At 47.3% G+C, this 14,490-nt stretch overlaps 1 protein-coding gene across 2 annotated transcripts in view; it reads right to left on the bottom strand.

Moving 5' to 3' along the window:
* Positions 1-3,398: 3,398 nt before the first annotated feature.
* CRY2 (cryptochrome circadian regulator 2) overlaps positions 3,399-14,490 on the bottom strand; it is a 29,737-nt gene continuing 18,645 nt past the window's right edge. For both annotated transcript variants that reach the window (XM_054067623.1, XM_009570077.2), the window contains 9 exons: positions 11,953-12,137; positions 10,552-10,640; positions 9,552-9,692; positions 8,730-9,041; positions 7,504-7,655; positions 7,151-7,353; positions 6,558-6,647; positions 5,896-6,037; positions 3,399-5,413 (listed from right to left, as the gene is read on the bottom strand). In XM_054067623.1, the coding sequence (XP_053923598.1) occupies positions 5,898-6,037; positions 6,558-6,647; positions 7,151-7,353; positions 7,504-7,655; positions 8,730-9,041; positions 9,552-9,692; positions 10,552-10,640; positions 11,953-12,137 (1,312 nt within the window). In that variant the 3' untranslated portion in view covers positions 3,399-5,413; positions 5,896-5,897. The remainder of the gene's footprint in view (positions 5,414-5,895; positions 6,038-6,557; positions 6,648-7,150; positions 7,354-7,503; positions 7,656-8,729; positions 9,042-9,551; positions 9,693-10,551; positions 10,641-11,952; positions 12,138-14,490) is intronic.

The raw sequence follows: 14,490 nt of genomic DNA, 5'->3' as shown, positions 1-14,490 counted from the left end.
AGCTTGAGGTTGCTGGTCTCTGCCTAGAATGAACAAGCAGATGCACTCTTGCATCCAGCTCTTTCCCAGGAAGCATCTTATCTTTGATAAGTGCTCTTCACTGCTACCCTTCCCACCAGCCCGAGCCACAGGTTTCTCTGCCCTGCCTCTCCTCTGCGTGCTTTGCAGGCTATCTCGGAAAAACATGCAGGCCATGATGTGCACAGAAGTGGACAATATTAGTTATTTAAGGGGACAAGGCCACTTCTGTACCTGAACAGGAGATGCCTGTGTTCCCTGTATGTCCATCCTACTCCCAGTTAGTGTCTGTGACAGTCCTGGATACGGTGAGTGGCACTGCTTTAGCAGTTCAATCTTTAAATATATGCAGCCAGTCCCACCAGTGCTTCTCAAACCACAGAGCTGACTATCATTGAGGCAATGGTACTAATTCTTGGCCAAGACCCAGGATGTCAGCTGCTCCTCCAGAGAAGAGCAAGCAGAGCCCTCCAAGGCACAAAGCCTTGCTCTCTCTCGGGAATCTTGGTCTCCTGCCAGATGAACGCGAAAGAGATGTCACTCCTGGGCTAGCACGGAAACAAGCACACACCCAGAGTCACCGTGCTCAGGTAGCTCCGAGGCAGCCTCCCAAGGGGACTAGGCGTCCCCTTTGTTGTTTGAATGCACAGACTAAATAGTCTTAAAGGCTGGATCCAAGAGACTCACCAGCATCCATTCAGGGCCTGGGGGAAGCTTTGACACAAGTCCATCTTAAAGCATAAGCCTCAGCTACTGAAACATACTTCTGCAGCATAGCTGTGGTTTGGCCTCTGACCTGGAGCAGGAGGTAATGCTGCCGACTCCTCCTGAAGCCAGATCACTGAAAGCACATTTCACCTTGTGCAGGGAAGGCAGGCACCAACATCTCCCCCCAAGTCTGGCCATCAGGCCTTTCATGCCAACTCTGGCTCAGGCTGGCCTGGCGGAAGAACCACTTTCATCTCTGGCTGCACTACTACTGGTCACATCCGTCTCCTTGTATGCGTGGTAGACAGAGTCCATGGTCTCTGAGAGGGCTTTCAGAGAGCTGTGTGTGCGCGTGCATGTGTCCTGCAAAATAGAGACTACGCTTCTGTCCTATCCAGCATCTCTGCTCACAAGGCACCCACCGTCTTTTGTCTCTTTCAAATTGTCCAGTTGACCATCAGGTTCACTTCAGAGCAGCTGTTCTCAGCCTTAAGTTAAACCTGAAGGAAAGGTTATGCGCTGAGAGGTTTTCCTGCTTCTCATCTCCAGATGAACCCAGTTGCTCTTACCTAAGGCATTCCCTCCTCCCTAGATACAGTTGTGATACCAGGCTAGCACTCTGCTTTCTTTCCACCAGCCATTCTTCTCACTGCTCCTGTTTCCCCTCTGCTCCATGGCAGAGGCCACAGCTCTGGATCCCATCGCTTCATATCCAAGTGTGTTTTCTAGTTTCAAACCTTTTAGCCAGTCCTGCCTGAAGCCAGTTGAGCTCCATTTTGTGCTGAGAGAAGAGATGGGGGAAGGAAATTTCCCCAGCCATCAGCACACAAAGCAGGCAATCACTCTCTGCTAGAAATCCAAGGTTAGCCAGTTTCCATCCTTAGCCACATAATCACCATCCTTTGACAGGAGAACAGATGCTCTGGCCAGCACAGAGAAGAAGCATCAAACCCGACCTCTGCAGGTTTAATTTACATTATTATATTCTTGCTAGAGAAAGCTGGACTGAGTTTGCAGTCTTCCTGGCTCTTCATCTTCCAAGGCACAGGCTGTTATTTTTCAAGAGGTTTTTGTGATGGATGAACCACTTCAAGCATTGAAGTGCTACTTCCTCCAGCCCATGAGGTCCTTGCTGGAGACAAGAGAACTCAGCAACAGCATGAAATTTGACTGCATCCTCACTTGGTTAAGCAATGGACTGCACATGGTGCTCTCCTTGCAGAGCAGGCACACCCTTCTTATCTCCAGAGCCTCTTTGTAATACCCTCATTTGTATGTTCCAAAACTACCTTTTGCACCTCAAACTTGCCAAACAAATTAGGCTCCAAATTCTAAACACTTATATGTGTAAAATGTTTTAGAATTGTGCATTGTCTTTGTTGGCTTGTTTGTAATAATCATTAGCTTGTGTTCAGATTGGCACTATCTGAACAAACCCAACCAAGGCTAAGGCTCTACCAGCTTCTGCTCTAGATCAGCCTCACTGTCAAACCCAGATAAGAACTTTCACAACTACTTGTGATTCCTAAAGTCTTGCTGGTTGTTAACAACATAATGTATTAAATAATAAATAATACCTCATGTAATTCTCCAAAGATAAAAAAAAAAATTCCAGTAACCAGGTCTACAGAGGATGGCAGAATGCACACGAACTTTAGTCCAACTGCATCCTAGCTAGTTACTAGACTGCTAAGTCAGTGTATTCAGTATCAGTTCATCACTTAGCTGAAGAACCAAAGCCCGAGAAAAGGCTCAACCACTGACAGGAGACCCATGTTGAAATACGTTCACATTGTTCATAGCTCTGTAACACTTCTCTGCCCCAGTGCCCACCCTCTCAGTTGAAAGCAGCCTCCACACCATTCTCGGAAAGATCCTGAAAGCCACTGCTCTCACAGCATCAAAATCCAAGTGCTCTCTCTTTCCAAGCTACCAGCCCACACTATGCCTGCTTTGAGGGTGCCTGTAGCAGGTCAAATATTGCCACCTAGCCCTGAGACACAGAAAACACTTGTTATTCCAGAAGTGGAAATCTGTAAACTGGCATCCATTTAATGATGGTGCCTCTACCTCAGCCTCCAGCAGTCTTCTACTCCTTCCTGAAACAAAGATGGTATCTTCACTAAAGGTTACTGATGGCTTTTTCTTTCCCTGTGAAACATCAAGCCTTTCTGAATTCAAACTGTTAGCACCCACAACTAACATAGAGCTTACCACAAAAATCTATGTACGGAAGGTGCAGCCTCGTTTAATCTGCCATCTTGTAGTTTAATTGAACATGCCCAGCCATAAACATTACAGAAAACAGTTACCCATCATCCTCTACTCCTTTGTCACACAGTTTCACACCTTTATTGTTTTCACTGGGAGAAGATATCAAGAGTGGATGAATCCCAGTCTGCTTAACAGGTTTCTTGCAGGAAGATTTTCCTGTATCTTTGACTGGCCTTGTGTTTGTGTCCTTCCCAGTTCTACTACCCGAACTGCAGCTCTTCCAGGTGCCACATCAAAGTCACTGACAGGAACCTTGCAAATTCCCTCTTCCCCCACAAAGCCTTCTTAAAAGATCATTTAGGAGATTTTTGCCTCCCCTCCCTTTGGCTCCTTACCAATATGCATCCAGCTCCCCAGAATGCCACTTACCAAACTAAATAATTAGGATGACAACAAAGAGAGGGATAAAGACATTTTATATATATATAAAAAAACATATTTACAGACCATTGCCTAAGCATGAAACTCTCCAAATGACAGAAGTCACAATTTCAGTAGCCTAAGTGTACAAAGTGCATGTCTTTCCCCTTTCTTCCCTCTGCAGCAGTAGACAAGGGGAGGGTCTTTTTTTAATACCTTTCTACCCTCAAGACAGTGGGAATAAGGTCTCAGTCAGACTGAGGGAGACAAAACCCATTATTACAGGGTTATCCACCAGGCAGACTATGAATAATATTTCAGAAGGAAGTAAGGGCTGGAAAAGTGAGTCTTGTTTACTTGGTCAGTCTGTTCCTTGGGAAAAGAAATCTAGGGTCAATGCCTCAGGGAGAGAAATAGGAAGGAAATGTTATTCATCTATTCAATAAATTAACTCACAGGCCCAATTCAACCCCCTCCAGGATTCCCAGATACATTTGAGTCAGTTTCTATTTGCAGCCCCATTGCTCTGTGTTCAAACATGGGCTCCAAAATGGAATCTAATTATCCCATTCAGAGTGGGAGATAACTTCTGTGCTCCCCAAGCTGTTAAGTTGCATAAGCTAACAAACAGCCCCACACTATCTGTGCCAGGCGCGGATGAAAGGTTTTAGACAGCAAATGACAACAGCACCAACAGCAGCCCCTTACACAGGATTAGCTGCTCGATCTAATCCCTCTTGAGAACTGCCATAAGAGAGGCTCTTCTGCAGCACCACCCTCCCTTGCCTTCTTAGGTGGGAAGGCAAGCAGAGGCGCTCTGCCCACACCGTGCTGAAATGACATGTAACAGGAACAGGCCAAGGAGTGTATAGTTTAAGAGCCAGGAAAGCTATACAATTGTCCTGCTAGACTACAAAGCACCACCGTGAATGCAAATGGCAAGAACAAACAGTGTGCAGGGTATGAGTTATAGGAGTATACTGTGTAAGAAACACAGATGCCAGTACAGGAAGGAGCAAACATCCACAAAGAATGGACAACAGACTGAGCCCAAGGAAGACTCACTTCAAGGAGCTGATGTGTAATACATCCCTTATCAGTGTGAGGCACTCCACAGGCTAAACACTAGACACCATTCACTCCATTTGAGACCTCTCAGAGAAAGAAACACTATAGACTGTAGGGCCCAGGTGTAAATCCCTTATTATTTGGACCAGCAAGCTTCTGGGAGACTGCTTTACTTGTATGAAGGTGTGATCTTATTCTCTGAAGAATCCTCCTTCTCAGAGCTCCCCTGACTCCAGATGTCAAATTGTTCTGAAGCTCCCCGTTCCAGGCAACAGCACTATGGCTGACTTTGTAGCAGAGAGATTCTTCTGCAGGGAAAGTTTTAAGTGCCTTTCAAAGCATACAGACAGTTTGTACCTCTTTGTTCTTGTGCTACAGTTGCCCTTCATTTTGTTTCCATCCCACATAAGTACCACCTTGATTTACTCAGAAAGTACTAACATCCTCGTGAGTCTAGGCTAACAAAAGAAATACTGAGATTTTGCTGTTCTCTTGTAGGATGGGTACTATATTTCTGACATTGTAGCAGCTTCCTTCTCAACTCCTACTATAATTTGAATTAATCAGCACACCTCACCACCTAGTACTAGTGATGAGAAAGGATGTTCACTATTTCTGAGATCCGCAGACATTGCTCCCTACATCAATGCATCAAGTCACATGCACTGAGCCACTGTCAAAAAAGAAAGGTACACCTGGGAGTGAACAAAGTTGATAGAAGGCTCTTGCCCCCTTAAATGTGGGCAGATTTTGGGCATGGCTGAGAAGAGACATACTTGCCTCTTTAGAGACCAGAAAGCCTAGTATTCCCAAGCACAAGTAACACATTGCCCCTTTGTGGCAGCTATTGGAATTACAACATTTATATGAGACCAGGTATTCTGTATTGGATCACAAGTTCCAGTCCCTCTGTGGCAGCAGTCCCTACTCCTCTGGTCAGCTCTTCAGCACGCTCACTCTTCACTTGCAAGGTGCTTGTCACTACCTGTAGGAAAAAGCAAAAGAGAGAATTTGTCTTGATCATCCCCTCATACTGAAAAGTCTGGAAAATGTGTCCAGCCCCTCCCCTCCAGGGATCTGGAATATTTCAGGTAGGTGATTGGACCCTTGCTTGCTCCTCTCCTCCCCCTCTCATCACATCTGCAACTCAGCCTGCAAATCCACCCTGTGGGAGTAGCAGCAGCCCCACCAGAGCAAACCCATGAACAACTGTGCTCTGTGATTGTTCTAGCAACAGGGTACTGGCTCTATGCTGGGCAACTGAGTTAACAGCTTGTCCGACAAAAGCAAAATAACCAGAAGACAGGCCACTGCTGGATTACAGGGCCATCGATTTACAGTTAGAAGCCACTTCCCTCCACAAGCAAAGCCATCTTGTTCATTAAAATGCAGAGAACAAATAAGATTGAGCCTTGCTAGCTGCCAGAATAAGCTACTTTAGGCCAGATCACATCAGGGTCTACTCACAATCATAAACTCTTGCCAGGGATCTCTGGAGTGGGGAGACCTGTCACTTTGGCTCGTTTGTACAGTTCTTCGGTGCACAGCTCTTCTGCTCCCTCGTGTTTGCGCTTTGGAGAAGCCTGGTCTGGCTGCGACAGCCTCATTGCTGTAGAGGAAGAAGAATCATTGCAACAGCTTCCCTGCCTTTAAATCTCCTCACAAGTAGACCCTGGCCAAACCTGCTACAGAGCTGGTAGAAGGAAGACTATACAGTGCACAAGCACAGAGAGATGCTGTCACTCTCCTTGAAAACTTTGGAAAAAAACTTCGCTAAAAGCAGAATAATTAAGTCCCCCAGGACAAATCCAAAAGTATCCTCCTTCAGTGGAGGACAGCTTAATTATACCCGATTAGCCCTACAAGTGCTCTGCACTTCTCTCTTAAGTGGCTGTGTATGTTCCCACACAGGCAATAAAAGATTTACTTTAATGAACTCCTATTCTTCAGCCCTTTTAGGAGTGAAGGATCACTGGGGACATTGAAGAAAACTTAAAGGAAGGTGAATGGAATCTACGTTTTCCTAACTACACACCCTCCTCCTATTAGAAAAAGATTACTATCTCCTGCCCATACCCTTTAAGTTGACATGAAACTATTTCAAAAGCACAAAAATGGTTCCAACTCACCTGTACTGGTACTGCAGCCCTGCCCTGAAGCTGAGTCTGTGACTGGGCCACTGAGATCTTCCACACATGAAGGGACTGATGCCAGTAAACCTAGAGAAAGGCAAGAGGATTATGGTCAAGAAACAAAAAATACCTGGGGTGGGGGAAGCCTTTCATATGGGAACACCTTAGCGATTGTCAACCAGTGCATCTACATCCCAGCACCTTAGTGATCACGAGCCAGAACATCCACAACCCAAAGAAGGATAAGTTCAGACCTGTGCTCACCCAGCGCTGGCCACAGACACCATGATTCAGCAGCATATTTATTTAGGATGCTCTGCCTAGGTTTTTTTCAAAGTGAATGGACCGTTGATAGCATATGGATGATGCTGTGCTATTACCAGCTCTCAAAACTAATCAAACTCCATTCTTACTTGTCCAAGAGCTCCATGGAGCTCGCCCTGGAAACTGACTGAGCAGATTTGGCAGAGATTGCTTCCTCTTGCAAGGACTGGCCAGAGAGATGAGTACTATCTACTTCAAATCATGACCTGTCCTCCCAGCATTTTATCTCCCATGAAGATAAAATCTTTCACATTGTTGGTACTTACAGAGCCCCCTATAGCGTGACAGCTGCTGGTAGATCTGCTTCATGCGCTCGATGTTCAGTCGGCTGGTCTCTGCGTGATTCACCATGGGCTTGGGGTAGTCCACTCCAATGATGCACTTGGCTGCCTTCTGCACAGACTCTGGGGCATTCCATGGTTCATAGATATATCGTGAGGGGAAGCCCTTTAGTTTGGGCAGATACCTCCTACAAAACAAGTAAAAAGATGCATAAGCACCACTTTAAGTGCAGCAATGCAGCATTCACAATGCACGGAAAGTGCCATACACCTGTCAGGTACTGAATAACTTAGGCTTATAGATCCAGCAAAAGAGAAGTTTCAGTCACATCACTTACTTAACGTAGTCACCACTGGGGTCTGTGCGACGTCCGAAGCCCACAGGGCAGTAACAGTGGAAGAACTGCTGGAAGAATGCACTGCATGAAAGCCACATCCAGCTGCCTGCATTTACACTGAAATCTGCATCCAGCAACAGTTCGTCAAATACCTGCAGAAATTGGAACAAAAGGCAGTGAGAGCTTCCGCGGGCAGGACTTTGTGGCAGGAGGACTCAGGATGCTATTTCAAATGGGAGGTTGCGAGAACAGCTCCCATGAACCAGAGCATCAGCAAAGAAGCAGTCTGCTGGCTGAAGCCAGTTTACTAGTCAATATATCTCACTTCCTGACGCTTTCACATAGGGAGGCACTGTCTGCTCACGCTGATAAAACACTGGCTTATCTTTCACGCAATTACAGACTAAATCACTATCTAGCGTTGCAGCAAGGCTTGGGTATTGATCTTAACCTGGGAGGTATAACAAGTGCAAAGCAGCAACCATGGGAAGCAGGCAGATGCTGCATAGAAGAACAAGCACCAAAGCAAACAGGAAGAATGACTCTGAATGTCCCAGAGCACACTGCCATTAAGAGGTGGGGGCAGGCTTCAGCAGTCACTCACTCGCATCCATGCACAGACACTGTGCTTTTAGCATCTGACTCTATGATGCACTTTCAGCTATGCTCTGCTTTGTCAGCCTTGTGACAAGGTGCCCCTGCCCCCACATCTGCACAGGGCAATATGTACACCAAATAGGTTGAAGCTCTGTCCCTTCAGATGGCTCAAGAGGAGAGTCTTTCATCCTCTTCCCTTAAGAGATTCTAGACTCAGATTTCAGTCATGGAGCATTCCCTGACCAGCATGGCATGCTGACAGATTGTACAGTGAGGAGAAGGGCCAGTTATAAAGTGACATTGAACTTGCAAAGAAACAAGATGAAGTGAGAGAACTTCTACAAAAAAATTTAAAAGTCCCCAAAGCCCCAGTCCATATTTACCAGTGGATCCCACAAACATTTAGTTATGGTTACTGGAGACTCTTGATACTGCCAGTGCCTCACGGTAGAAGGCAGAAAGAAGTTAGGTTGTTGGCAGGCCAGGAGCCTGCTAGCAAATCCTCTCTTCCACGCAACTTTTACATGCGAAGCAAAAGCCATACCTGTGCGCCCATCCTTGCAGCGAGTGCCAGGGAGACTTTGTTTTCCTTATGGCCTCCTGCAAGCCTCTGGAAATGCCAGACTCACCCTGACTCCTGACTCCCAGCTGATCCAGAGGTCGCCCCTGGTCAGGAAACAGGCCACTGCATGCCTGGCCAGATGGTGAATCCAACCTTCCTGCCTCAGTTGGGTCATGATTGCATCGATCCAAGGGAAACCTGTCTTGCCCTCTGCCCACTTTGCCAGGGCTTCAGGGTTCCTGTCCCAGGGAATCTGGATGCAGATGGGGTTCCCTTCCATGCGATCAAATTTCGGGTTATTTGTAGCTGCTGTATAGAAAAACTCCCGCCAGAGAAGCTGTCCATACAGAGAGAGAGGGGGCGTGCTGTTCCGCTTCACCTGTGGAGAAGGGAACAAGGGTATTCACAAACAGGGAAGGTCTGGCTTCACTAAGCTGAGCTGTAGTCCCCCCATGCATTTGTCCATAATTCCCAAGTCACTTAATGACAAGCTCCATAGAAGAGCTCAATTCCAGAAACTCCTTTACCAGAAACCCCAGGCAGTAAAGTTAGAGCACTGCTTTTAGTTCGCTCAGTACACTGACAAAAGGCTTTAACAACCCAAAACTAACAGTAAAAAGCTCTACACGGTTCATGACATGAGTCATGATGGCTGGAGAACAGGGTATCAGCAGATTTAAGGTCTGCTTGACTATATACAGGAACATCACTTTTCCTCACCTTTGCTACTACAAAGACCCTCTTTCATATTAGCAACAAGCTTAGCCCAATAGTCAAAAACAAGGGAGGCAACAGTAACTTTTGCAGCTGTTTGGGCACATAGACTGGAAACCAGCATCATGCTATGCTCAATACCAGCCTGCTCTCCAGATGAACCTTTTTTTCTTACCTTCTTATATAGTTCCCAGAGACGATAGTAAAACAAGCGGCAGGACAAGCAGCCAAAACGCAGGTAGGGACTCAGTCCTGTAGGGCTGGCCAGCAATGAATTGGCGTTCATCCTTGGTCTTTCGTAATTTGCAACCCATGCCTAAACATATCCAGGAGAAATAAGCCAAAAAACTCCCAAATTTGTGGGACACTACTAACGGCAGACCTCTCTGCGGTTGGGGAACCCACTTAGGTTTGACAGCACAGTCTCTTATATTCACTTCCAATCACCACTGGGAGAGATCTCAAGAGGGCAATCCCAACCCTCATACCCCATCATTCAAGAAATGCAAAACTTTGCTAGAGGATTTAAACCACTTAGTCATTTTGGCTGAGAAAAGGACTAAATTTGCTTTGCATTCAGGAGCTAATAATCCTGAAAGCTCCTAGGGACACGGGTTAACACCACTCTGTGTTGAGGTATGTCTATCTCATTTCACACACTGAAGAAGAACATGTACGGAAATTCAGATGGTTTTGTGGAGTATTATGTTAGCAGTTTATTCTCCCTTCAGCACAAGAATTTATGCTTCAATCTCTATAACTGCCACCAAACCGCCCAGCATTAAACCCCTGCAAACCGTTTAAAACCGAGTCATGCCTGCAGATGAAGAAACCTGGGTGTTTGAGCAATAGGCTAAAGGAATGTCAGCCAGTGAGACACCATATTAACAGGCTGATGCACAAGGGGTAGGCATTCATTTAGAAGCATGTACTCATGCTAATACCTCAGGTAAAGGCAGAGGAGATGGTGTGCAGTGTGTAGCAGGGAGCAAGCAACTTACAGGAGAGTTTCCAAGTTTGTTATTGTACTCTGGAGGAGTGCAAACACACCCACCAGAGGTGAATGCTACCACCACAGTTAAGAAAAGCAGGGAAACAGGGCAACGGCCAATGCTCAGCATTTTTCATTTAGAGACACAGTCTGCAGGGATTGTCACTTAAGTAAAAGAAGTTACCTTTCTTTCCAAGTGTTTATCCAGCCGTGCCAATGCTTCCGTTTCCCCGCCTTGCCAAACTGCAGGAGCAAGACCGTCTGTAGGAAAGCCTGAGGGAAAGAATTTAGTAAGGTTTGAAGCCACGCCTACACAAAGGGATGGGATTAAGCATGAACATCATCAAAACACTACATAGTGCAGTTGCCTAACATGTCTTACTTGCTGCTCTAGTCCTTCTACAGCAGTCAAATCATGTGGAACATGGGGAGAGCCTGCTTATGACACTGCACTACAGGGGCCTTTCCTTGCAATGCTTCAGGCAACCTCCTGGGGACTTTTCCCATTGCTCACACGCCAGCACTCTCTTCTGCGTCAGCACTACCCACAGGGCTCTGCTCCAAAGGCCAGAGCAGCTAGCGAAGGAACACAGGCTCCACAGCTCTGCCTTACAAAATACTTTGCTGTGGACACCAGCAGCTCACTAGATAGCCTGGCTGTTCCTGGTGAGGCTCCTATTCTGCTGAAAGCTGGTGCTCTGGAAGGCACTGGATTAATGCTGAAGAACCAATGCAAAAGAAGAAACAATAATGCAGTTGCCCTGCACTGCTCTGGGCTGACAGAGGAGCCTCCTCCTGCAGCAAGCAGAGCAATGCAAGGCTGCAGGCAGGATCACATTAGGTAAGGCAACAAACGAGGCAGATCTACACAGAACTGCAACCCTCAGGGTACTTGTGTTGTGAAGCCTCCCACTTTTACATGACTACTGAAACTGTGCCTTAAGGTACAAGGTGATGCTCCTATAAAGCTGGCATGGAGCCTCCACACAGGCTCCACACACAGGCAGTATTCTGCATTAATCCTTTCTTCCCTTGTATTTAGATACACTTCCCTGATGTAGGCCTTGCATTCCTCCTGTCTCTTGCTCTGTGGAAAACACAGAATCACAGCAGGATGAGTGGAAGAAGTTTCTGTAATATTCTGTGTTTTGGTAAGCTTCCAAATTGGGACTGGTTGGCAATAACTGAATGAAATTATCTAAGCCTGGTACACAGTTAGTTTACCTCTTCAGGTCTGTTACACAACCTTTCAGAGATGGCAGTAGAAGGCAATCAGCTGGTGAGCACATGAGGCACTGATAAGAGTGGTTACATACTCGGTATAGCAGAGAACATAAGGACAGATGCAGAGTGTTTCAGAGCAATGCTAGAAGGGGACACTGTGCATCAACAGCAGTCTATTTTCATGAGGTTCAGCACTCGCTGGAAACATTAGGCTGCTTCTATGGTTTGAGGCAACCCAGGTCAGATGTGAGCACTGGAGTTGTCCTAGGCACATAGTGTCCTGGGCACACTAGAAACAGCTTCAGTAGATCCCATCCCTTTCAGCTGGCAGTTAACTTTTCCCTTCACTCTCAACACATACCCAACTCTTCCAGGGATGGCACCCCATATACATCATCATGGTTCTCCTGGATGTCTACTTTACACGTCTCCATCTGCTGGCTCATCACGGTGCTCACTGGCTTCTTTGGGAGCTCCATGCGGCTAATGATGGCCTGGAAGCGCTTGTAGGTGAGGGGTGGCTTGTGGCCATTCAGCTCAATTATTCTGGAGACAAAATAAACAAGGTGAAACAACACAGCCGGGCTACCACAGAAAAAAATAAGGAAATAACAGCCAAACTGCATCCCACTGTTGCTGCTCAGAACAGCCTTTTACTTTGGATACAGAAATCTTTATGGAGTTACCTTGCACTTGATGCATCCCTCAAAGGGATGTAACAAACAAACCCCCCAGACACAACATAAACCAAAACCTCACATGCTAGTTCATCTCTATTGGGGGGGAACCCAAACAGTCGCAGACACAGCAGGCTTACCATCATATCTCTCTCCCAGAGCTCCTCATCAGACCCCTGTATAAAATCCCAGCCCGATTACTGCCTGTCACCCCAAGATGGCAAATCCCAGACCTGCACCTGTTCTCCTGACACCTTGTGATATCCTAGCCTGATTCTGACCTTACATTCCTCCCCCTCTGACACACAATGTCCCAGCCTGTTAGCGACCCCTCCTCCACCTATCCTAGACAAGACAAATCCCAGTTTGCGTCATTCTTCACTCCCTGCGATTAGAGAAATCGCCATCCTCCACCGTGCCAGAAGGTCACGGGCAGCTCTGTCTCATGCTATTTGCCTGTGTCATATCACGCTAAGGAAAAGACAGCCACAGTATCCCATTCCTCCACCTCACTAAGCATCAGTCAGAAGACATGGTGAGCAAGAAATGGCTCTGCTTTAACAATACTCGTGGCCATTTGTTGCAGGCCAGAGCAGGAGTACAGGACATTGAATACCCAGCAAGCCACGGGCCTGAGAAGAATAAACATCGCTGGTATAAATAAGAAGGCATGAGAACAATAACAGTGGTCACAAGAGGTGGGAATGAGAAAAACATACCGTGAAAATTTTTACGAGGGACTTGTGGGAGTGGTGCTGACATTTTTAGTAAGGTATAAATATGAGCCTGTAACAATACACTAGGTCTTAGCTGGAAACATGCTGAGTCCTTGCATGTTAATTCGCCACGAGCATCCACTGCTTGCTAGGGCCATACGGTCTTATTTTTCATGGGACAGAGTTCTACAAGAAGTCCCCAGCCAATGCAAGTTTCCCTAGGGTGAAAGATGCCATTTTTATCCTCCTTGTGGCAGGGAGAGGAAGGAGTTAACAGCGAAGCAGACAGCCCAGGGATGCCAGCATTACATAAAGCTGAGGCAGCCAACCTCACAGCTCATACAGGAGCTGCAGCCGAGCAGCCTTAACCACCCATTCCAGTCAACAGCTTATGCAAGGGGCTGGGCTTTAAGCCGAGCTTTCAGCAGGCTCCACGTGCCTCCCCTGCCCCCGAGGCCGCACGTGTAGCGAGGAGGAGCGACACACGCAGCCAGGGACTCGCCCAGCCCCGAGCTCATCCTCACGTGTGCTCAGCACCGACCCAAGCCTCCCTGGCTGCCCAGCGGTGCCAAGCCTTGAAAAGGAAGCCTCCTGCAGGTGTTCCTCCTGGTTTTCTGCTTGCAAGGTGTAAGCACTGGGAGAAAAAGACAGTCACCAACAGATTTAAATTGGAGGGGGTATGATTTAGGGTAGACATAAGGAGGAAATTCTTCCCGATGAGGGTGGCGAGGCACTGGCACAGGTTGCCGATGGAAGTTGTGGCTGCCCCATTCCCGGAGGTGTTCAAGGCCGGGTTGGATGGGGCTTTGAACAGCCTGGTTTGGTCCGAGGTGTCCCTGCCCATGGCAGGGGGGTTGGAACTCGATGATCTTTAAGGCTGCTTCCAACCCAACCCATTCTGTGAGTCAATGAACAGGATGAGCAGGGAGGGCAGTCAAGATGTGCTCTGTACACTTCAGTGTGAGGCTAAACGTGATCGCAGTGTGGGCACAGTGCACTCTGCCACCCCTCCCAGCATGTGGACTGAGGGGAGCCTTACAGGCAACCTATTCGGTCCCGAACCTTTGTACCAGAGAGCATCTCCTCTTTCATGCACAGCTGTACCACCCTAGAGATGGTAACAGCACAAACTGTCATGAATACTACCCACCACAACCTTCTCTGCAGCTCACTTTGAGCGCTGCGGGCCCCAAACAAGCCCGTCAGTTCCCAGAGATCCCCAGAAGATCAGCACTATCGCTGGAAAAGAAGCGAGGCATTTCCAGTTCACAGCACTCTGGTGAGGCTCACTTGTTTCCAGAAGAGGTCAGAGCTTGGAAGGGAAAACGTGACAGAGCTGCATCGTGTTTGCCCTGAGGTGCTGGAGGCAGGGAAGCCTCTTTAACACTGCCTCTTTTTTTCAGTTTTTTTCAGTCCTCTCCCACAAATCTGCTGAGGCAGTAGCTCAGTCTGAGATCCACACCAGGTCCCAGAGCCACAGCTAGAACTTTTGTGAACACAGCTACT

This window comes from Cuculus canorus, chromosome 5 (genome assembly GCF_017976375.1).
Source record: "Cuculus canorus isolate bCucCan1 chromosome 5, bCucCan1.pri, whole genome shotgun sequence".
Taxonomy (NCBI): Eukaryota; Metazoa; Chordata; class Aves; order Cuculiformes; family Cuculidae; genus Cuculus; species Cuculus canorus.
Note: the sequence above shows the minus strand (reverse complement) of the source record. Positions and strands in the feature narration are given on the sequence as shown.